The sequence below is a fragment of the Engraulis encrasicolus genome, chromosome 1 (genome assembly GCF_034702125.1).
Source record: "Engraulis encrasicolus isolate BLACKSEA-1 chromosome 1, IST_EnEncr_1.0, whole genome shotgun sequence".
NCBI classification, from domain to species: Eukaryota; Metazoa; Chordata; class Actinopteri; order Clupeiformes; family Engraulidae; genus Engraulis; species Engraulis encrasicolus.
The window spans coordinates 30,860,793-30,886,395 of NC_085857.1; the positions used below are offsets into that span (position 1 = coordinate 30,860,793).

General features: G+C 45.2%; 1 protein-coding gene across 5 annotated transcripts in view; it reads right to left on the bottom strand.

Moving 5' to 3' along the window:
• Positions 1-875: 875 nt before the first annotated feature.
• The window catches only part of sh3pxd2aa (SH3 and PX domains 2Aa), a 334,085-nt gene continuing 309,357 nt past the window's right edge, over positions 876-25,603 (bottom strand). For all 5 annotated transcript variants that reach the window (XM_063200280.1, XM_063200269.1, XM_063200275.1 and 2 more), the window contains 5 exons: positions 20,176-20,293; positions 15,437-16,065; positions 13,236-13,285; positions 12,900-13,019; positions 876-11,400 (listed from right to left, as the gene is read on the bottom strand). In XM_063200280.1, coding sequence (XP_063056350.1) covers positions 9,112-11,400; positions 12,900-13,019; positions 13,236-13,285; positions 15,437-16,065; positions 20,176-20,293 — 3,206 coding nt within the window. In that variant the 3' untranslated portion in view covers positions 876-9,111. The remainder of the gene's footprint in view (positions 11,401-12,899; positions 13,020-13,235; positions 13,286-15,436; positions 16,066-20,175; positions 20,294-25,603) is intronic.

Sequence of the window (25,603 nt, forward strand, 5' to 3'; positions counted from 1 at the left end):
TTCTCTCTCTCTCCCTCCTCAGTCCCTCCACCAGCTCCACCCCTCCCCCCAGGGCCGTATTAACCCACAGGCTAGATATGGCTGCGGCCTAGGGCCCCCCACCTGCCAGGGGGGCCCTGATTGGCCAAAAGTGAAAAATTGCAGAATTGCAATAGATGCAATATTGAAGAAATATTTCATCTGTTGTGTTAAGTGCAGTTGGTAGACATGTTATCCTCAATTCCTAGCTCGTAATTATGACACTTTATATGTACGTACATGTACATTTGTCCGGGGTCCCACAGCAACCTGTAGTCTAGGGGCCCCAGGGCATCTTAGTCATCTGGCCATGCATGTGCATATACACACGCAGGGCCGCCGACAGCTTTGGCTGGGCCCGGGACAAAGAAATCTGAAAGGGCCCCAAACCCAATCAATACAATGTAATGAGGATCCAATTCTGGGCAACCTCTCTCCCTGTGCCTGAGACAAGTGACCCCTTTGCACCCCCCCCAACCCTTGGCTTTCATGCACGCACGCACGTACGTACCTACCCACACAGACGTGCCCAAGCGTAAATGTCTCCTATTAGGTGTGCCACACCAATGAGAATAAATGTCTCCGATATGGTGTGCCATATCAATGAGGATAAATGTCATCGTCTCCCCTCCTGTCACCAAACGTTGTGTATGACATATGACCTCCACAAAACCCTACTATGGGGAATTCATGTTGGATAAGTAATGAGGTCCCCAATGTTATATTGAGCTGCACGCGTGTGTACGTGCATGTGTGTGCGTACGTGTGTGTGCGCATGCCTGTGATTTACTTTGTGTGTGCATGCATGTGTTTGTGAATCCACAAGAAAAGACTGAACAAAGAATGATACATTTTATGTTTTTTTTTCTTTAGGGCAATGCAAGATACAATGTAAACATGATACAGAACAACAACAAAAACATAAGAACCAAAAGATAAAGCAAAAGACTTTTGTTTTGTTTTTTTTAAACCTTTTTTGTTCTTTTTTTGGAAGATGAGCTGTAAAACAAATAAAAAAAAGAAATAAAAATAAAAACATCTCTTGCTTTCAAAGGAAACTCCACAGCCTGGGAAAGAGAAGAGAAGAACGAGAGTTTTGGTGGGAATAGAAACATTGTATAAGGAGTAATCCAATTTAATTCCCTCCCACTATCTCTCTCACTTTCACTTCACTTTCGCAAATGCAAATATTATTCCACTGAGCTTTACAAGCCTTAAAACGCCAAGGTCGTCTTTATTGTATTTCAACAAGCAAATTATCTCTCGCTCTTATTTGATTTCATTCGTGTCCAAACCATGACGGCTTGGCCTGTCACGGCTGTATCCCGAAGCCAAGCTCTACAGTACTGTGAAACCATATCCTTTGAAAGCAGAGATACAAACCACATGCAGCAAAAAACCCTCCTAAAACAAAATAAAAATTAAACCGAATAAAAACATTCTGATAAAGCTGATTCTCCACAATGATCAATCAAAAATATAGCACCGAAATTGGTCCATCTACAGTCATGTTTGAGGAGTTGGATAAGGGACTGTGTGTGTGTGTGTGTGTGTGTGTGTGTGTGTGTGTGTGTGTGTGTGTGTGTGTGTGTGTGTGTGTGTGTGTGTGTGTGTGTGTGTGTGTGTGTGTGTGTGTGTGTGTGTGTGTGTGTGTGTGTGTGTGTGTGTGTGTGTGAATGAATTAGTACATTTCTGCAGGACAGCAGCAGCATTGGTTTTCAGCAGAACACAAAACTGTCTTTTGGACATCATATGACTTCAAAATGCTCCTTTGACCTCTCAGTGTGACTCACTGGGAACCTTATCAGGAAGCATGTTCATGCCACAGATATTAGCGTTCGCGAACCGAAAAGTTGGTTCGCAATGCGAACTGCAAAATACCTTTTTTTTCTCCGCAAACCGTGACGACAACGTGGTCATCAGCAGGTTCATCCGGGTAAAAAGTCGCATGCGGAAAAAGTCCAGAGCCTGGTATGAACACGGGCGGTTCGCAAATAAGCACTTTAGTGCCGGCACCGGCTCCGTTCTGGTTGGCCTGAAAGCCCTAACTGTGTCTTTGCAGAACAGAAGAACATGATTATGAAACGACTAACAAGCTACACTCGGTTAGTTCTACTTCTAAAAGGAAATTTTAAAACAAAAATAGATGGCAATTAAGCAATGTGACTATAGGGCAGACACCCAGTTTGTCTGTCACTGACGATGACAGACAAATCGAATAATGTAATCAAAAGAATGAAAGGAACAACAGACTGACACTACTCTATCGTAACAACGTTTAGTAAGCCTAAAGGGCATGAAACCACAATTAGACCAAGTCGAAAGTAAGAAGCAGATTTAATCAATACCTTATGAAGCCACCTTTGCGCTCAACAGGGGACATAAAATGCAATAAAACTAAGATAACATTTAAAAAAATAATGACCACGCTAAATCAAAAACCTACTTAAAACTCTCCCTGTGTATCACACACCTCACAACCCGAGTGCACGTACAACAAACTTTCTCAAAAACGACTCCCCTCCCTACACAGAGCAACAACCCCTCAAGCAGAGCTAGGTAATATTTGTTTTTCCCCCAATAATATTACATAATATTACGTACTTGCACTGTACAAAACTAACGCTAACTCTAAATCTATGGTACAGTGTATGTAATAAAATGCACATAACATGTTACACATGGTACCTACGCGATGTAACAGGGATAGTAGCCATGGCTTCTTACGGAAACATTGCTTTCCTAAGCATCATTTGAAGAAGCCCAGGTACGAGGGTGCAACCCCCCATATTTGCCAAAGTGGCCTACTGTAAGCTCTGCAAGTGGGCTTTGTGCACTATGTCTCAACTTCCCGACACTAAACACCACCTCCAACATACTCCCAACATTCTCACCCCTCAAACCCTGCCAACAGACAACACTGTCTACACACACGCAAGCACGCACTTACACACGCATGCACACACACACACACACACGTGCACGCACACACACCCACACGTGCACGCACGCACACACACACACACACACACACACACACACACACACACACACACACACACACACACACACACACACACACACACACACACACACACACACACACACACACACACACACACACACACACACACACACACACACACACACACACACACACACCTGTCTATCCCTTCTCTGACCATCGTTTCTCATAGGGACTTCTTTGTAAGATCCCAGACTGATGGACACCAAAATCTTAAGTTTTTATACAAGGTGAATAAAGTAGGAAAACAAAAAAGAAACAGAGAATAAAATGTAGCTACGCTAAAATGATACAAAAGTAATAGGGTCTGTCTAGTCCCATCAATGACGAACATTAACATCTTGGATTTCTGCCAAAGTATAGAAAGGTAGGGCAATTCAAGACAGGGTAGCATAGCTACATCCCTACAAGCTAAACTAAACTAGCTAAAAAGCTAACATCTATGCTTAAAGTCAAATCTACGCTAATAGCGAAGAGATGATTAGGCCTACTACAGTTGGAACACGCACATTCACACTGTGTAAGCGATAAACCTCTGCAAGCCCATTCAACTTGTTGACAAAATATGTGATCATCAAATGACTCAATGATCAATTCTGTCTGAAAATTGAAAACAAATGTGTCTGCTGCTGTCCTACAAATACGGTAGACGCCTGGTGCATGTGGCAGTCTATGAAGAAGCAAAGTCGATTTCAGTTAGTGTCTTTGTGGCATTTTCAGTCCAGGACAAAGACACGACTGGACATGTCATTGCAATTGTCATGGCAACAGCAGGATTGATGGATGGCCAAGGAAGAAAAAGGTGCCACTGTGTGTGTGTGTGTGTGTGTGTGTGTGTGTGTGTGTGTGTGTGTGTGTGTGTGTGTGTGTGTGTGTGTGTGTGTGTGTGTGTGTGTGTGTGTGTGTGTGTGTGTGTGTGTGTGTGTGTGCGTGTGCGTGTGTGCGTGCGTGACACACTCCCACTCTGTCACTCTGCTCCCCCAGTTGCCTAGGTGACTGATCACTCAAGCTTGTCTATCAGCTCGTACTGTAAGGGCCAAAACATACCAAGGCGGTCTTTCTGCTTAGTTTTGGCCGGCGTGTTTTTCTCTGCCTTTCACACTGACAGCGTCGGCGTGCGTGGCCAGTCCTATTCAAAACCCTCACCGCAGCCAAAGCTAGTATGCTACCTTGCCATTCATTTGAATGAGACACCGTCGGTCGCCGGCGTGAAAAATACGCTCGAGATCTATTTTCCAAATGCAGCGCGGCGCGGAGCCGGCTCCCACGCCGCTGACGCTCGACTACCGCCGGTTGGTGTGTAAGGACAGATATGTTTCAATGTATTTTCACCGACGCCGGTAAAAAACGCGGCCGTTCCGCGACGCTTTACCGCCCTGGTGTGTAAGACCCCTAAGGGGGTCTAATCATATATTGGGTACTGTACATCCGCCACTGTACACGGCACGCACATGCACACACACACGCAATGTTAGGGTGTGGGTGCTTAGACATAGTTTTTTGATGGCTTAAGTCAAGTCCGGTCAAATATTGGTGAAGAACTTCAATGACTGTAGCTGTCCCATCTTTTGACTAAAAGAAAACAATACTAATGTTATTACGGTATTTTGTGCAATTGGAGGGCATGTCAATATACTGCATACATTACGGTAATAGCGGCAGTGACATTTCACACGCCAATAACATTTGAAATTACCACTGATTATGTAAAAGATGCAGTTAACATAGACAAGACGAATCAAATAAACGAACCAAAATATAAAAGACCCAAATAAACAAAAGAAATTGTGATTATTATTTTCCCGCAAATTCAGGTGAGATGCCTATTTTCTATTGCACATTTCCTCGTTAATACATTTGAATCATGTCAACAAACAAAGAAAAGGGAAAATGAAACAGGAAAATAAACAGATTAAATTACAATAGTTATGCAGATTGAAAGATAAAATAATAGTAAAAAATAACGAGTACAAACAAAAACAGTTGACGTTAAAGCCGATACACAACTAAATGCGTTTTTTGAAGGCCTATAGCTAGACACACACAACGGTTCCCTTGTAATTCGCAGCACGCTTAAAGCAGTGTAAATTGAATTTACTGAAACAAAAGACACATTTATCCGTTAATAGTGTTGGAGTGGGTCGACACAGGTCCATAATGCCTTCGTCAAAGGAAATTATTTTGTTTAGACTGGGGTGGGAATGGGACTCATAATTCAATTGATCAATACTTGACTAATATTAAAAAGTACCAAGACAATAATGGAATCAATTATCAAATCTGGTGTAACTTACATAACACTACAAAAACAAGTGAAATATAAGAGTGTAAAGTGATTTTAAAAAAATCAGGGGAATTTGTAAGCAAATAACTCCTTTGAGAAAGATGGTACTTTTCCCCACAAGAGTTTTTTTTCAGTTGGATGTATGACTTTTTCTGTGAATATAGAAATACTCCCATGAATATGGGTACTTGTATTTAGGCCCATTAATGAGTGAGATGTTATTTTAAAAAGTATAAAACAGGATCAGGCATTATGGTCGGTGCAATAACAACAGAGGAAGTGTCCATAGTTGCAAAGACGTTGCAGCACACAGCTTTAGAAAAACAATTTGGGAAAGTTGGCAAAAAATGGCCAATGAAGATACAAAAAAAGTTATTTTTAGCTGCTTTAGAATAGGAAAAAAAACATTCAATTATTATATGTTCCATTGTTTTTGCTTTGTTTTCCCACGGTGCAGGGGATGTATTCCAGGGTTTTTTTTAAGTGGAGGTAAATTATTGCCATCTCCACTTCCAGGGGTATTCCAAGAATATTAAGTGACAAACATGGGGTCCGTTTCACGATTCTTGTTGTTGCTAACCGTCTTAAGACATACCTTTCCCTTGGATTTAGTGGTGAGCGTCACTGTCGAGAGAGAATTAAGTCGCTCTTACGAAGGACGTTGCTCCCATCATTAGCAAAGACGCTTTCGAGATACGGACCCCTGGCTAGTTAACCTACATGATATGGTAAACCTGATAATAAAGAGACCATATGTGTCATTTAGTTAAGAAAATGAGGACTGCAGCCTCTTCTATTACATGATTTACCACTACCTCGGTTAGCTAAACCTGCTTTACCACTCTTTCATGGAATACCCCCTTAGGAGCAGAAATAATGAGAAGGCTGTAGCAACACATTTTCATCACTAAGGGACGCCACACTGCCTCGGAAAATGAGACGACCGTGAGCTCACCATGTAATGGTAAAAAGAACCGCCATACTGTATCTGTGTACAGAGGTATAAAAAAATAAACAAAAATTAAATAATCCATAAATATTTTTTCAAAAAAAGAGCTAATTGTTTTCAATAAATAATGTGCTGAGTGTGATGACTGCATCTTTGCGTTAATGCACTTTCCTCCCCCCAAGAAGAAAAAAAAAGTGCATCAACTCACAAAAACGAACCACTTCTTTCATTATTATTGTGCCTGTGCGATCGCACAGCAACGGTAACAAAACAACATTTGCTTTTCGAAAAAAATGATAAACACAAACGAATATAACTGCAATCTAGCAGGTACTTTGTTTAATACTATAATACTGTCCAGCAGAAAACGAAACGGAAAAAAAAATACAAGTTAGTGTTCGGCCCATTGTTTGAGTCCACACTAGTTTCATTAGAAAAATATTTCAGCAGTCTTGAACATCAGCCATTTGATAGACCAGGTCATTGGGGCTTGATAATAATAAGAGGACATGATCTCAGTCTCCGCATGTGAGATGGATAGGGTAGACAGACAAGGAGAGAGAGAGAGAGATGTTTGTAAGCTGTCTCGACATAAGCGAATACTCCAATAACAGGGATTGCTTGCCAATTTGTTAACTAAACTGTTACAATATTTTCTCTTTTGTTAAATTCTCATAGATGAAAAAGAAAACAAACGTTTTCACTATGACAGGCAAAGTGATTTTAAACAGCCCATTATAGAACTCCCAACTTCTATCGCAATACTGCCCAGCAATATTGTTTATTTATATTGAAGCTAGCCCTTGCATATCTGTGCTTTTCTTTGGGTGAAAGAAGAAATCAAGTGCTTCCAGATAACTCAATTAAATACTTTTTTTATTTTCCTATTTTCAGTTATGAAAACCTCGTTTGGGTAGTCCGATGAATACACTGTATTTCCAGTACCCGCTAAAATAAATATACTAATAGGCTACTATACAAATTAGCAAAGAAAAAAAAACATGTTGGTATTTCTATTTGGTTAGATCACATTTTGGGCTCCATAATGTGTATGTCCAGTAACTACCTCCCTGGGACTGCTTGGCTAGCATTATGTGTTGTTTCCAGTATATGTCCTTCCACGTAGGCTACTGTATGCCACAATACCAGTGACAACAAACTAGCTACAAGCAGCAAATATAGTATACACAGTTTTGTTTTGTCTGCTAGACTAGTTTTTGTTTGCTCATTAAAATAAAACAAACTATGATCAAATGAAAGTAAAGATCTACTTCAACCTATTTTTGTAAACTTATTGTATGTATGTTTCAAGACTTGGGCAGATGTTTCCAAAGGGGTTGTTTTTTAAACTCGAAGAAAATACGCCCTCATAATGCATTGTAGTCAATTTGTTACTTTATTTTGAATGCATTGCTATTATAAAGTGTATGTGTGTATGTCTGGTTAGGACAGAGGTGAATGACGATGGCCAATTCTTTAAGCCTCAATAAGATCTCCTTCACAATCCAGGACCCTTCCGACACCCCTAATAGTCCTGGTGTGGTGCTTAACGTAGGCTGACAGTTTAGGTTCGATGTCACAAGAAAGCAGAAATACATCTCTAAGGAACACACACACATGCACACGCAGGCACACGCACACGGACGCTCTCTCACACAAACATACATGAAACAATAAAATAACAAAAAAACAATAACATACAAAAAATAACAACAAAGTTTTTTTTTTTTTACTTTTTAAAAAAAGTACAGGAGATTTAAGTTTTTGTTGGTTTCCTGATCTCCTTTAAGTTGTCTTTGTCTTTGCTGCTAACAAAGAGCTCTGACACAGCATGATCTGTTGTGAACTGCGTACATAACATTCTCATTCATTGCATTGTGAGTGATCGATCTTACATTTGCAACTCTTCTCTACTGCGAAAAACACTAACACATATTCTTTCTGATTTAGTTGTTTTTTTAATCTAAAAGGTTAAATTGGTTTCAAAAATAGATAATTTTGGTGATTTCCATGCACATAAATCTATGGCACAGTGTCTTTTGATTTGGTACTTTATGTTCGATTCACTGGTGATCGCTTGATATACCGCTAGGCATTCAACCCACTGTCGCTCGAAAGAAGGCACCCTTTTGGCATGAACAAAAAAAAATCAGGTATTGTGCAAGGATATCATCCTGCTTCAATGTAGGATATTTTCTTTTTTTATGTAAACCCCCATTTATAAGATGTATATTTTCACTATTTTCTCCTCTCTCCAAAACTGAAGACGAACTTGACCAAGTCTTTCCTGAAGTTACAACCGTTCGTTGCATCCAATTTAAGTCCTTTCTTCCCAGGTCCATTGTCCTATACCTTCCACAATTGCTCCATCACTTGTAAATCCAAACATTTTTCGTTCGGTTTAAGGTAACAATAGAAAACCACATCAAAAACAAAAAAATATCTTCACTCTGTTTGTTTACACTTAATTGACACATCAAGCCATCAGTTGATCGATCAACCAATTAATCCACTGAGCATAACGAAACGAGTCACTAAGCGTTCCGTAGAATGATGATGCATTGGTCTGGCAACAATCATTTCTTGCACTTTAGATAATCAACCAGAAGCAATCGATATATCATATAATCCGAGTGTAACATACAGGGCTTCAAGTTTGGGGAAGGAGCGTTAATGGTGGGGTTGCAGATTAACCATTTTAAGAATATGTACTATTATGACATCACCTTGGGGCTCCCCAGGCTCTATATGAGTCTATGTAGAACCTTAGAATCCTGGGGGAGTTCCCCCAACGTGATGTCATACCTGCAACCCTACCTTTAAGTGTGGCAGCGATCATTTCTTCCGCTCCAGGTAGTTGGAGGGCACCCAGCCCTTACGGTTGTGCAGGCCGTCCAGCACCTGGCAGTACCACCAGCCGTTGGGGTTCTTCTCCAGAACCTCAAGGTTGGTCCCCTCCGGGAACCCCATGGTCTCCTCATCTCCTCGGTACTCGGCGATCGACACGTAGACCTCTCGCAGGGTGTTGTGGATGAGCTGCGACTTCTCGATGGGCTTGGGCCGAACGGTGGACACGGGGATGCCGTTTCTCTGGACGCCGATGATGCTGCTGCTGTTGCTATGGCTCTGGCTGCTGCTGCTGCTGCTGCTGTGACCGAGGGTGGCGCTGTTGTAGCTAATGCTACCTGATGCGGCGATGGTGGTGGACGACCTTCCCCGACTGTCCAAGGTCGCCGATCCACTCTGCGCAGCCCGTACGGCGTTGAAGGAGGAGTTGCGTCGGACACCGGTACTGGAGCGGTGCATGCCGTCCGTGGCTCCCATGGACTCGTTGCGGCGCAGGGAGCCCGTGTTGGCGTGCATGTTGGTGTCCTTCACCGGCTGCGGTGGGGACACGAACACCGACTGAGGGCGAACGGCAGCTTGGCGCACGCCGTTCCTCATCCGCACCCCTGTTCCGCTCCCGGTCCCCGTCCCCGAGCCCGAGCCCGAGCCCAGTCCTGCCCCATTAGTCAAGCCTCCTGTGTGGGCGGTGGACCTGTGGAATCCCCCTGGAGGTTTTGAAGGGATCGGGGGCGAGTGGTGATGGTGGCGCTGGTTGAGGTTGTTCAGCACCTGGACGTGCTGCTCGTTCTTCTCCAGGCTGTTGGACTTGGAGCCTCCTCGGCTGCTGCCACTGCCACCTCCCCCTCCACCTCGTCCTCCCAGCTCCCCGAGAAGTGGGCCGTCCATGGGGTCGTGATCGCCACCGGGAGGCTGCCTGACGGGCTCCAGGAAGTAGGTGGGCGCCCACCCTTCCTCGTGGCCCCAGCGTATGAACCACCAGCCGCTCTCCTGCCTCTCCAGCACCTCCACCTCCACCCCGGCCGGGAAGCTGATCTCCGAGTCCTGGGCGCGCTGGTAGGCGTCCGTGGTGCGGTAGAAGCAGGTCTCCAGGTCCGAGTCGCCGCCGCGGCTGCCTTTGGAGTAGATGCTGGAGAGGTCGGAGGTGCTGCGGGACGAGGCCGAGTCCTCGGACGACACCACCGAGGCCGTTTCGGAGTCCTCACCACCTCCACCTCCGCGGCCGCCACCACCTCCTCCTCCGGGTCTGAGGCTAGAGACGCGGAGGCTACCTGTGGGTCTGAGCTGCCTACGCAGGGTGCTGATGTCCATCCTCTCTGGGCTCTGTGGCTCCGACTTGGTCAGCAGTGGCTTGGGCCGGACCACAGGCTTGGGGCGGGCCAGGGGACTCTGCGACGACGTGAGGCTTTCTCTGGAGTCCTCGTCTGCTCGGCCGCTGCGTCTGGCACTGGCCTGTCTGCGGAAGCCTCGGCTTCCAGACTCGTCGGAAGAAGACCTGGGGCTGGTCTCGTCTCCTCTGTTCAGGGATTGGCTGCGGGAGAGGTCAGGGGTCACCTTTCTCAGGGGCTTGCTGGATCCGCTGCCGGGGGACGAGCAGACAGACACCGAAACGGACCCGCCTTGGAACTTGCGGGCCAGGGGAGAGGAGGAGTTGGACTGGACCTTGGGGGAGTCCGACTCGTGCCCGCTGGAGTCCTTGGACGGAGCAAAGTCTTCGGGCAAGAAGGGTCGGAAGCCGTCATTCTCATAGATGGACTCCTCGCGGCAGATGTCCTCCAGGGACTGCCCGACCCGGAACGGGGAGTTCTTCTGGGAGTGCGAGGTGCCCAGGGTGGCGGAGTGGTAGACATGATGGTGGTGGGGCGGGTACTTCCCACCGTGTGGCCTGCTTCCTCCGTTGGTCCTCACCTCCGCCGTGCACTCTCCCTTCAGGGAGTCATTGTCAGAGTCCAGGTCGAAGCCGATGGCGGGTACGTCGTACTCTGGTTCCTCGTACACAGGCCTGCTGGGAGATTCTTGGGCTTTGGTGGAGCACGTGGAAGCTCGGTTACTACCACCACCACCACTGCCGCCACCAACGCCGCACAGAGAGGAGGTGTCGTCGGTGGAGTCTTGTTTCTTGACAGGCGGGGCTGGGGGAGGGACTTTGGGCCGGGTGAGCGTGCTGGTTCGCCGGCTGAGGTTGGGCTTCTTGCGCTTGTCTATATAGGAGCAGGGAGCCCAGCCCTCGGTCTCGCCGATGGACACGTACCACCATCCGCTGGAGTTCTTCTCGATCACCTGCGCACATGGAGGACAGATAAATACAGTTCAGAATCAATGGCCTTTGTCAAAGATGGTTGAGTACCATGGCAGGTAGCAGGCTTCACTCAGGGTTTCTTGGTTAATTGTAAGGGTGCTGGCCCAAATGAGACACCTAAAATCCAACAGAAAGGGGCGCACCTTGCATCAAAGTGTTTTTTAAATATTATTTTATGTGCACAGACGCGTTTCGGCATGTGGGTTCAGGTGTCAGGGGGTCAGGGTTGCAAACTGAGGAAGGCACACGCCGAAACGTGCATGTGCACGTAAAATAATAAAAAAAACACTTGGATGCAAGGTGCGCCCCTTTCTGTTAGATTCAGAACTGGTTCCTTGCGTTTCTATAAAAGATGAAATCCAGTATCACACATTTCAAATGATCACCCCTGCAGACATGGAGTAAACTCAGATCAGAATCAATAACTGTTTCCAACTACCGATTTATAAGTGTAAAATCTAGTTTAGAGTTCTTTTTGATCACTTGTTAAACACAAGTCAGAACCAAAAGCCTTTTTCAATGATAGGTGAAATTGTTTTCGAGTTCAAGTTAAAATCTAGTATTCCATGCTTCTATTATCACCTGCAGGCATGAATTATAAGTCCAAGTCAGAATCAAAGACTATTTTCAACAACTAATGTGAAGGTTTAAAATCTAGTATAGAGTTCGACATGTCATGGTAAAGTCAAGAACCAAAAGCCTTTTTCAACAATAGGTGACCTTTTCTTTCCATTTTTACGTTAATATGTAGTATTGCATACTTAAAGTATCACGTGCAGACATGGATGATAAACTCAGGTCAGAAAGTCTGATTTGAACTACAACATTAGAAGTTAATATCTAGTAACGCATATTTCAAGTAATCTTATTCCAATAATTATGAACTAATACACGCTATCAAAATATTTAAGTCTAATTATACTGTGTACTCGACTGTAGCTTCTGAGACTAGGAAGCATCACTCTCCATCTTACATAATAGCAGAGTACATTTACAGCACAGTCTTAAATTGTCGTTTGAGAGAATGCTTTAGATAAATTGTAACTTTCTTTCATCAAATTATAATAAGACTTCCGGCAGGACACAAAACAGTTATCCATGAAAGTGGAAGCTGTTTCACCAGAAGAGTCTAATGTTCTTTTTGTGGTGGCGGTAGGTGGGTTGCAAATTGTTAATCTAATCTATTCAATTTAAACACTTTAAGTGGATTTAAAGTAGTTATTATGATAAACCATTCAAAGACACAATCTGTTGGTTCAGCATATTTCTGCTTATTCAGTGACATGTGTATTCCTTCCTTTTAGAAGTGGCTGTCAGAATGAAGTCCAAAAAGCAAATCTCTCCTCATGTACAAGAGCCAAACTTGGCAGACAAAAACACGTAGATATTTAAATATCTTTCCACCAGATGTTTCTGCTATTCTCTTCAAGTGCACGAAAGCCACAGACACCACTTCCAAACAGCCTATTGGGTGACATACATCAGCCTTTTGTCCTCCACGGAAACTGATGCCATCTGAGATGCTGGACTGGAACTCTGCGATGGTGTAGTACTCGGCCTCGACAGTAGGGGGCTCTGGTGGCTTTGGCAAGTGCAAGCCCTTTAGGGAAGAGAGAAACAGAGAGGGAGAAAGAGAAAGGGGGGAAAAAAAACGTGCAAAAATAAAGACCTCATCAGTGAAGAATGTGCTGTTTAAAACAGAAATTCATGTGTGTGCATGGATGTGGATGCGAGTATGATTTAAGCAATTCCCCCTTATTACGGCGACAGACAGCCTGTAAAGGCCAATAAAGCTGACAGAAAAGAAGTAAATTACCAGGTTGGCGTCCCGGCGGGGAGGAGGCTTCTGACGTAGGTTTGGTGAACCTGGAATTTTTTTTTGGGGGGGGGGAAACAGGCATGTATGCAGCATTATTAACTGTTTGTTCACACTGCTTCTTACTGTATGTAAGGACAGTGCATGCAGGGGCACCACAAAAGGGGGGTTGAGGTGTAGACCTGGGAAGAAGGGGGGGGGGGGGGTTGAAAAGTCGATCTGTGTCCTCCTGTTCTTCCCTTGTGAAGCCAGGCTCGATGCCATCGACAATGATCAATGCTTTCATTCAATATCTTGCAAAAAAATATAATTCAAATGCCATCCCCAAATTTGCAAATCATACAGTGAAAGGCAAAAGGCCCCTGAGAAATTGATCTGCACTGGTTGACAGAAGGGGAAACTTCATTGTTTTCTCCACTGAGACAGGAGAAACCGAGGCAAGAGGAAAGAACGGGAGGACAAAACGTTTTTTGATCGGTACACAAAGAGGCCCCCAGAGGATGATAGCATGGTTGAGCATGTTTTTCGTATGTCATTGCCCAGTGATATATCAATACATTAACCACATAAAGCACACCATAACACCGTGCATGCACACTGCAAAAAACCTCCACCAACCCATAAAGTGTCGTGTTTACTATAGTGTTTTCAGTTGTATCACGGCATCCAGATACAAACACGTTAATACAAACAATTAGTTAATTAGGTAATCATTTTAGGATTATTTTCCCTCCAAATCACTCATTTCCCTCTCAAACATCACACCCAAGAGAAGCACGCGTCTCCTTCACCAGCTTACCTACGGCATCAAAACCTATTGAAAGCAGATAATGATAAGGAGTTTAACTCAATCGTCGGCTAATTTTGACTCAAAAACAACCTCAGCAATATAATGTAAGACAGTCCTTTTATTTCCTCTTATTGTATATAGCGACTCTTAAACAGGCTGGCTTGGGAACAGGACTCACACTCATCTCAGACTTAAAGGTGCACTGTGTAAAATATTTATGTTTTATTTTTGCTTCAGTTTATTTCCAGAATTCATGCTGCCCATTCGAAAAATGTTACCCTTCTCCTGAATATTATCCACCCCTATCAAATTATTCAAGTATTCAACATGGTCAGGGGTCGAAGTATTCATCATGAATGAGAAATTTGCACTTTTCATACATGAAAAGCGGGATCTTCTCCATTGTCTGTCATTTTGAATGTTGAGAAATAGACCTTTTTAGGTCATACTAGTAAATATTAGTTCATCATTTAATTAATATTCATGAAAAGATCAAATTTGGCAGTAGACAGCCCAGTTTCAATGAGCAGCATAGTTGCAATACCTCCTCAGGACACCATCCTGAACAGTGCATCTTAAGCATTCTAGACCTTGACACAGACATGCACAGGTGAACAACCTTTATGCAACGTACTGTATTTTTGTTCATAAAAAGGCTTATTCAAACAATTAACTTTTCCTGAACTGGAAATATCCTGAATAGTTTAACCTTGAGTCACCTTAGTGCTGTGACACACAAAGGATTCAATCATCTACTCAGCAGGAGGAATTTGACCCCCCCAAAAAATGAACTTTCACCAGAGTTTCTACGGTTACGGTTACACTTCTGGGAATTGATTTGTCCTCCCACTCTAAAGACTTTTAAACAAGCACTTTTAAAATAAAACATAACATAGCTCCAATCAGGGCTCTGAATTAACATCAGCCAACCGGCCGAATGCTGGTACAATTTCGGTAGCCAATTTGACCCATTAGTAAATTTATGTTTGGCTTGTAGGATTAACATTTAGGCTGGTGATGAAAAAAAGTGAATTTAGAGCCCTGGCTTCAATGACTTGTCACTAGGGCTGTAACGATACACTCAACTCACGATTTGGTTCGTATCACGATTTTTGACCTACGGTTCGATACACCCCACGATTTCTGAAATGTATCTCCACTGAAGTTTGGAAACACTATCACATCAAATCATAAGGTTGTTTTCTGGACAAATGGGTAATAAAACTTTGAAAGGGCGTATCACGATACTGCCTCCTTGTATCAACATAGAGTATTGTGACTCTGTGTATCACGATTTCTCGGTTCGATACAATATCGTTACAGCCCTACTTGTCACCACTGAAAAAAGCTACAGTATATTAACACCAGACTTTACAGTGTACATTCCCGTCTCACTCACTCACTCACTCACCTATCTCCACTCTGTGTGGGGCCACGCGTGCGATGGCAGGGGACCCCGGGTCAGCTCTGGGCTTGCTGCTGCTGCCGCCGCCACTGCTGCTGACGATACTACTGGTGCTGATGCTGATGTCGTGATGGAGAGCCGAGGTGGGGCCCGAAAGAGCAGGAGGAGGCCCGGACAGACTCACACTCGCCCCCAACGACACAGTCGCATTGGTGCCACCACCAACACCAACACAGCCTCCTTCTCCGATACTACCACGGCTACCGCGATTGCCACAACCACCACCACCAACAACACCTCCAGCACCAGCAGTGGCCTCGGTGGTCGAAGCTCCACCACCACCACATGGTATGGGCAGGCTGATCTCGCTCTTGGAGATGTGGCGTTCGGGCGTGACGTCTCCGCCCGTGCTACCACCGCCTCCGCTGCCGCCGTCCGTCTGCACGTCCTTCTCGCTGACGGACTTCTTGTTGAGCAGGTTGCTGATCTCCATGATGTTGCCGATGATCTCCACGGGGCCGGTCAGCGTCTTCTTGCTGCCGCCGCTGCTGTTGCGGGAGGAGGAGGGCGAGGAGAAGTCCTCCTTCATCTTGCGCAGGTAGGAGGCCGGCGCCCAGCCTTCTTTGCCCTGGTACCTGAGGAGAAGGAGATGGAGGAGAAGAATGGTAAGTATAGGCCAGTGGGTCTTGAACTTTTTCAGACCGTTTTCAGACAATTCCAAAGCGTTTTTTTTTAAAGTGCCCAGCCCTCCTTCTCTGGAAGCTGGTGGTTGGTTGGTCAACAAGCAAAACAGAGGAGAGGCTTTAATGATTCTTAAAGTTATTTAGACCAAGGTTGTTCCGAATCCTTTTTGCCCTCCTTCCCCTGGTAAGCATATACAGGTATAGGTAGGTAGGCCTACAGTATAATAGAGACTGAGAGACCGACAAAAAAGAAAAAAGAAAGACAAACACAATCACATGCACACAGGCACACATGTAGGTACAAGCACATACACACACTGGCATGCACACACCCGCGCACATATGGACCGACACAGACACAGACACAGACACACACACAGACACACACACACACACACACACAGACACACACAGACACACACACACACACAGACACAGACACACACACACACACACACACACACACACACACACACACACACACACACACACACATTTCCTTTCCCTTCCATAAAGCAAACTTTACGATGCCCACACACCAAGAGCAGGCGATCTGAGTCAGAAGAACGATCCACCTAATGGTCCAAAATGCTCCGATTCCAGGAATTCCATTGCTAATTCGAGAACGATCCTCCTCCTCCTCCTCCTCTTCCTCCTAACGGTCCAAAACCTTCCACGCCAAATGCAACCGATTCCAGGACTTCCATCGCTAGTTTGCTAGCCCGTTAATGCTCCAACACTATAAAAGCTCAAGCACTTGCGATTGCGCCACAAAAGCTTTAAAGTACAGTAAATTACACTTAATGAAGAACCAGGAGTGCTGTTTACTTCCTTGTTGTTGATGCTTGCGTTGTTGTTGTTGTTGTTTGTGGACTTTAGGCTGTGTGTACATATGGGCGGGGGTGGGGGTGGGGGTGGGGTGGCTTAAGTGGGAAGTATGCTTGCTAACAAATGGTGCAGTGTGTGGAGTTAGGGCTGTGTGCGCGTGTGTGCGTGTGCGTGTGCGTGCGTGCGTGCGTGCGTGCGTGCGTGCGTGCGTGTGTGCATGCATTTGTGTGTGCCAAGAGAAAGGGGTGGGGCTGGCTGCAAAAGTAAGCGGAAGTTTGAGAGAGAGAGAGAGAGAGAGAGAGAGAGAGAGACAGAGAGAGAGAGAGAGAGAGAGAGAGAGAGAGAGAGAGAGAGAGAGAGAGAGAGAGAGAGAGAGAGAGAGAGAGAGAGAGAGAGAGAGAGCATGTGTTGCGAACAGTGTGGCCTATTGAGGGACGCAGGAGAGCATGTGACCCTCATTATCAGCACGAGTACAGAACAACACTCCAGCTCACTGCAGCACACATGGCTCACGAGGAGGGGAACACTAACACATACAGTGCATGGCTCTCATATCCCTTTGAGGAGTACCATCACAAATATGAGTTCTTTTGAGTTCTCATTATGATGTCATAATGTCTTTGCGAGATTTTTAACACATACGTCTATAGGAGCTGTAGAGTGTTCCAGTAAAATTCTAGAAGAACCTCTAGAAATTCCTTACTCCTCAAAGGGATATTAGACTACACTCACTCACTCACTCACTTAGGAAGGAGAGATGAGAGGAAGATGAAAGAGAAAGAATAGAGAAATTAGATTAAATGAGGTAAACTGCCATTGTTCACACATATATCATACTGTATATGCCTGTAGCCTCTTACTGCAGATGGGGTCGCCGGCGGGGCCTATTCACTATTTGCTGAAAATACTCAACTTCTGTACATCATAACCACATTGCTATGACATTACCGAGAGCTTAGAGTAACAGATTAAGACATAGCTATTACAAGTTTGGCGACAGTGGGGTTATGACATAAACTCTGCACTAAGGGGTTAAGTGAAAGTCTCTTACAGCGTATAATCCATATCTCAACTGCCCTTGAGCAAGGTACATAAATCCCCATTGTTCCAGCCAGGGAATGTAACAAATACCCTTCACCCAAAAAAACTATATGAATCGCTTTGAAAAAAGGATCAGCGAGGTGTGTTGTGACGTAGATAAGGTGTTGTGACGCAGTGGTGGACACATTATACCCTGACTCTTGCCAGTTGAATAGGTTCCACCTTAATCCCTGAACATTCATTTGGAGCTGTGCCATAGAGGAAGGTCTGTGGAAACGCGCTTTTATTAATAAAAAAAAATCCATGCACGTGTTAAGGGAAACATTTGTCTGGGATGTTTAATGAGGTGCTGCTCTAACTACTCGAAAATACAGTTGAAATGACTGAATCAATGTCGACGTGTGAGTCGATGTGAGCAGCCATTGTTGTCTGAAACAACTGTCACGTTGGACTTGTTTTTCTCTTCTCCACTGCGTTTGAAATTTGACGACATCACATCTCAGAAAATCCAGCGATCCAGATTGCTTCTACTAGAGATGCACCGGATCCTGATTTTTAGGATCCTGCCGGATACCGGATCCACTGCTTAAGATCCTGCCGGATCCGGAACCGGATACCGGATCCTACAAAGGGGTTGAAACATATAGTCTACTCGCACACGTGGGCCCTTTTTATTATGTTGGCTCAAACTATTTTTTAGACTCATTGGCTTATTGCCACACTGCCTGTAATGGCCGCTTCCAAAGGGCTTTCACTCCATGCAGTGATTGGAGTTGTGAAAGACTGACTGAAAGGCTTAGGCTAGAGATGCACCAGACCCTGATTTTTAGGTAACATGCCGGATACCGGATCCACTGCTTAAGATCCTGCCGGACCCGGATCCTATGAAAAACAGTATTATACTGCCGTACCCGGAACCGGAACAGGAACCGGAACCGGATCCGGTGCATCTCTAGTTTCTACTGCATTTTGAGCAGGGCAGATCCAAAGGTCCTGCAGACCCATGTGTGAGTTCCCTAAGGTGAACCGAAATGACAGTCCACCTGGGAAACTCAAACTCCCATTGTTATTGACAAAGCACTCCACAGCACACAATTATTCACTGCACACTGCGCACAATGAAATTGCATTTTATGCCTCACCCGTGCAAGGGGGCAGTGCGGTGGGACGATACCATGCTCAGGGTACCTCAGTCATGGAGGATGATGGGGGAGAATACTGCTTAATTACTCCCCCCCACCAACCTAGTGGGCCGGTAGTCGAACTAGCAACCTTTGGGCTACAAGTCTGGCGCCCTAGCCGCTTATCCATGACTACCCATCAATATACAAGGGTTTGGCGAGAGTCAGCCTAAAGACATTTTTTTTTTCACTGAGCCACCACATGGGCCAAGCATGCGGTACATGAGCCTACTGCCAAAAGCTCACACCCCACACTCCCCAGAAGGAAGACAGATAGAGAGAGAGAAAGAAAGAGAGTGGGTATGCGAGGAATCCCAACATTTACACGTCATGGAGAAGGCATGCTATAGCATTTCAGTCAGCTTCCTGTCATCTTAGTCACTGTCTAGCCACCTGATAAACTGCAGACACACACATACCGGTACAAACACACACACACACACACACACACACACAGACACAGACACAGACACAGACACAGACACACACACACACACACACACACACACACACACACACACACACACACACACACACACACACACACACACACACACACACACACACACACGTGCAAACACACACACACACACATACAGTACACATACAGATACACACCAGTGACGTGCGGTCAAGTTTATGGCTGGTGAGGCACTGACTTTTCCAATATCAGATTTTCAAATATACAGCTACAGTATTAGTAAATATTTGCCAAATAGGCCTACCGATAAGTTTCATATGTCATAGCTTTCTTAACATAAGTAAGGCCTACATATTAAAACGTAGAGAAAATGCTATTAGATCTCTCTCTCACACTCACACTCACACACACACACACACACACACACTCACACTCACACTCACACTCACACTCACACTCACACACACACACACACACACACACACACACACACACACACACACACACATGTGCAAACACACACACACACATGTGAACACACACACACACACACACACACACACACACACACACACACCCCTGACAGCTCACCTGATGAACCACCAGCCCTCCAGGTTCTTCTGTATGACCTCCACGGTGGCTCCCTTCTCGAAGCCAATCTCATCCTTCCCCTGGCTGGCATAGGGCTGCACCGTCACATACTTCTCCTCTGTTGGGTTAGAGAGAGAGGGAGAGAGAGAGAGGGAGAGAGAGAGAGAGAGAGAGAGAGAGAGAGAGAGAGGGAGAGAGAGAGAGAGAGAGAGAGAGAGAGAGAGAGAGAGAGAGAGAGAGAGAGAGGAAAGACGTTAATTACATTACATTATTATAACAATACGAGAGAGAGAGAGAGAGAGAGAGAGAGAGAGAGAGAGAGAGAGAGAGAGAGAGAGAGAGAGAGAGAGAGAGATCCTTTCACTGACCCATGCCTTGAAAGCAGTTTGTTTGTGTGTATGTGCGTGCACGTGTGCTTTAGCAAAACAATTGCTAGTAAAAGCTTTTTCAGGTGACTTCAAGTTGTCTCTTGATAGATATCCAAAATACATTTGTGTGTGTGTGTTTGGGTATGTGTGTGCCTGTGTGCGTGCGTGCGCGCATGCTTGCGTGTGTGTGCGTCCATGTACAAGTCACAACACTTTGGCAAAACAAATGCTTCTCTGTCATGCCAATATAGCCATTTAGGTGAGTATTGTTTTCTCCTGAGGGGACAACAGGGAGACGTCCAAAATCCCTTCAGTGAACCATAACCTGGAAAGACCTTGTGTGAGTTGGGAGGGAGAGGGGGAGAGAGGGAGAGAGAGAGAGAGAGAGAGAGAGAGAGAGAGAGAGAGAGAGAGAGAGAGAGAGAGAGAGAGAGAGAGAGAGAGAGAGAGAGAGAGAGAGAGAGACACACACACACAGAGACAGACAGACAGACAGACAGACAGACAGACAGACAGACAGACAGACAGACAGACAGACAGACAGACAGACAGACAGACAGACAGACAGACAGACACAGGCACAGAGACGGAGTGAGAATCAAATTGAATTGAAGTAAACTAAAAGCAAGTGAGACGGCTTTTAGTGACTCAAGGGCTCAAGCCAAAGTTGTGGGGGGGAGTTTGGAGTTTGTTGGGGGAAGACAGTGACATTTCCTGTGCTTTAAGGTTAAAACCCTAGCTAGCCAACATTATTTTCATCCTAGAAATGCGTCCTTCCTCCCCCACCCCCCTCTGGGACACGTTCTTGTTTAAAAATATGGCCGTGCATGCTCCACAGAGACATACTGTAGTGGAGGGCCAGAAATGTGAACATTTAAAGCATCAACAAGTCTCTTCTTTGCTAACAACCAACCAACATCATGCGGCATGTTTTTATGAGGTAGATATGTAAGATAATGTTACTGGTTAATTCGGATAAAGCATTTATTATCATATTAGTAGTATTACAGTACTGGCAATTCAAACTTTAACATTGATCCCCAACATCATACAGCATGTTTGTATGAGGTAGATATGTAGGCTAATGTTACTGGTTAATTCGGATTAAGCACTTATTATAATATTGGTAGTATTACAGTACTACAATTCAAACCTTAACATTGATCCCTGCCTATTAGCTCACTTAGAAGTATGGTGTGCATGTCAGGGGTCTACAGCGGGGTTACTGTGAAGTGAGGAGTTCAGGATTGTGTCCACACTATGCAGGAAGGTTTACACGCAAGCAGGGAAGCACTACAGCAGTTGTTCTCAACCTGGGGTGCGGGCACCCCCTGAGGGTGCGCCAGAGATTTCAGAGGGTGCGCGGAATTTTGTTTGTGTTAAGGTTGCGACCAAAATTCTGCTAGCAAACACTATAATTAGATCAAATCAAAACCATATTAAAACATATTTTGGTCCCCATGTAAAGTATTGATTCAATATGTTCAAGTATGTCTCAATCAGAATCATTGTAATTAATCACTTAAATCACTTTTAGTGCGTATACACATGTACATGCTACAATGCTACACGGATCCATTGACTTTCACTAGCTTAGCGACATATTCCCTCTTTTAACTTGTCTTAAAGCAAGACAACGCTTAACATGACACATTACCACCTTTATAAAACCTGGCCGTCGATTTTAACTGTATTAAGACCCAAAATAGTGCCATACCCCTTTAAGAAAAAAAGGTTAAGAACCACTGCACTACAGGACAGTACAGGACTTCAGTTTTGTTACGGACAAAATGTGCTGCAATACTGAATGATATGCATTGCTAGTCATGTCAAGTCAGCTTTACTGTCAGTTGTACAGGTCATAAGCAGAGATTGAAATTACGTTTCTCTCTATCCCATGCAAAGACAAAAGAGATACAAAAGATTGGCATTAACAGGACAGACATTAAAGTACACGACAGTGAGGACATAGGCCTACAGGGCTGAGTTGAGTTCCCACCCCATAACAACACCGCTCGCCCCTCTTAAAAAATAAACAACAACAAAAAAGAAAAGAAAAATATGATTTCCATTTTAGTTGACACAGCACCGTGGCTATGTCAATGTTTCGCTGCCCGGTAAAAGGCACTATGTACCGCAATTTCCATAGATGGTTAGCAGCCAGAATGGATGGGTTATCTGTCTAGTGTTGAAAGGCTCAGATTACTATCGTTATCACTATTAAGCTGATAACCTTACAGAGATAAAAAAAAAACTGTGGCATCTTAAAGGCATTCCCAGCAGTCACACTGTCCAGAGAGAGAGAGAGAGAGAGAGAGAGAGAGAGAGAGAGAGAGAGAGAGAGAGAGAGAGAGAGAGAGAGAGAGAGAGAGAGAGAGAGAGAGAGAGAGAGAGAGACAGAGAGACAGAGAGACAGAGAGAGATGTAAAGCCAAAAGCACTGGAGAGAGAAGAGAGAAAGAGACAGAAAGAGAGACCAAGACTGATATAGATAAATAGAGAAGGTTGTGGGTGTGTGTGTGAGTGACATAGTAAGGGTCTGTAAGCTAGATAAAGAGACAGAGAGAGGGAGAGTAGAGTGTGTGAGAAAGAACAGTCTGAATTCCTTTGAATTGAATTGAATCAGAGAGAGAGAAAGAGAGAGAGTAAACAAAGAGAGAGAGAACGAAAGAAAGAACAAAGAAAAGAGAACGAGAAGAGACGAGAAGAGACAAGAAGAGAAGTGAAGAGAAGAGAAGAGAAGAGAAGAGAAGAGAAGAGAAGAGAAGAGAAGAGAAGAGAAGAGAAGAGAAGAGAAGAGAAGAGAAGAGAAGAGAAGAGAAGAGAAGAGAAGAGACATGATTGACAGCTGATGTTGTCCAGGAGGTCCATGTGCTCCATGTAAATCCCCCTCCCATGGCCTCCCCTCCCCTCCCCTCCCCTGCCCTCCCCTCCCCTCCCCTCCCCTGTCCTCCCCTCCCCAACCCTGCCCTTCCCTCCCCTCCCCTGTCCTCCCCTCCCCTCCCCCTCCCATGTCCTCCCCTCCCCTCCCCTGTCCTCCCCTCCCCTCCCCTGCCCTTCCCTGCCCTTCCCTCCCCTCCTCTCCCCTGCCCTCCCTGCTCTGCTCTGTCCTGTGGGGATCTCCATTGAGGAAACCCAGACCAGGGCTGCATGGCTATGGACTGATAAGGGACCACTGCTGGGCTGTCTCTCTCTCACACATCCACCCACCCACCCACACGCACGCATGCACACAGACACGCACACATACACACGCTCGCACACATGCACGCATGTGCTTGCACGCACACACACACATGAACACACATGCACACACATGCGCACACATGCGCACACATGCGCACACACACACACACACACACACACACACACACACACACACACACACACACACACACACACACACACACACACACACACACACACGTGTACACACACACGCAAGCACGTACAAACACACGTGCATACATACACACACACATGCACAAACAGGCCTGTGCATGCACGCACACACACACCTACACACAAAAATGCCAGCACGCACGCTAGCACGCATGCACACTTTTACCACCTGATAACACAATTCCCCACAATCCTGCACTTCGTGTAACCATATCTATATACCACACACACACACGCAAGCATGCAGGCAGGCACGCACGCACACATACACATACACATACATAGCCACACACACACACACACACACACACACACACACACACACACACACACACACACACACACACACACACACACACACACACACACACACACACACACACACACACACACACACACACACACACACACACACACACACACACACCAATACCCCGACCCCACTCCAGGTTAATCCTTGACCTGTTTTCTACCCCCTGGGAAAGTCCTGAGAAACATAATGCTATCAGTACTTACAACCTGGGGATGGAAGAGACAGAGAAGAGGGAGATGACAGGATAAGAGAAAGGTAGGTGGGAGAAGAGGTAGCAGAAGAGAAGAGAAGAGAAGAGAAGAGAAGAGAAGAGAAGAGAAAGAGGAAAAAAGAGGAGAGAGGAAGAGAAGAGAAGAGAAGAGAAGAGAAGAGAAGAGAAGAGAAGAGAAGAGAAGAGAAGAGAAGAGAAGAGAAACAGGAAAAAAGAGGAGAGAGGATGAGAGGAAGAGAGGAGAAGAGAGGAAGAGAAGAGAAGAGAAGAGAAGAGAAGAGAAGAGAAGAGAAGAGAAGAGAAGAGAAGAGAAGAGAAGAGAAAGAGGAAAAAAGAGGAGAGAGGAAGAGAAGAGAAGAGAAGAGAAGAGAAGAGAAGAGAAGAGAAGAGAAGAGAAGAGAAGAGAAGAGAAGAGAATAGAAGACAAGACAAGACAAGACAAGACGAGAGAAGAGAAGAGAGAAGAGAAGACAAGAGAAGAGAAGAGAAGAGAAGAGAAGAGAAGAGAAGAGAAGAGAAGAGAAGAGAAAGAGGAAAAAAGAGGAGAGAGGGTGAGAGGAATAGAGGAGGAGAGGAGAAGAGAGGAAGAGAAGAGAAGAGAAAGAGGAAAAATGAGGAGAGAGGATGAGAGGAAGAGAGGAAGAGAGATAGGTGGAATGACACACAGTATGGGGAAAGCCCTGAGCAGCAGCAGAATGGTATTCGTGCTAGATGGAGAAAAGGAGGACGGGGGAGGAGGATGAGAGGAAGAGAGGAAGAGAAGAAGGTGGGAGGACAGATAGTATGGGAATGGTATCAGTGTTCAACCTGGAGACAGAATAGAGGGAGAGAACAGAGGGAGAGGAGAGGATGAGATGAGGAGAGAGGAGGAGAGGAGGAGAGGAAGGTAGAAGGGGAGGAGACATAGTATAGGAAAGCCTTGAGTAGAATGATATCAGTGCTTACAACAGGGTGATGGAAGCAGAGAAGAGGAGGACGAGGAGGAGAGAAGAGGTGGATGAGAGGAAGAGAGAAAGAGAGATGGTATGGAGGCAACTTGTGGGTGGGAGCCAAAGAGTAGAGGAGAGGAGAGGAGAGGAGAGGAGAGGAGAGGAGAGGAGAGGAAAGGAGAGGAGAGGAGGGGAGGGGAGAGATA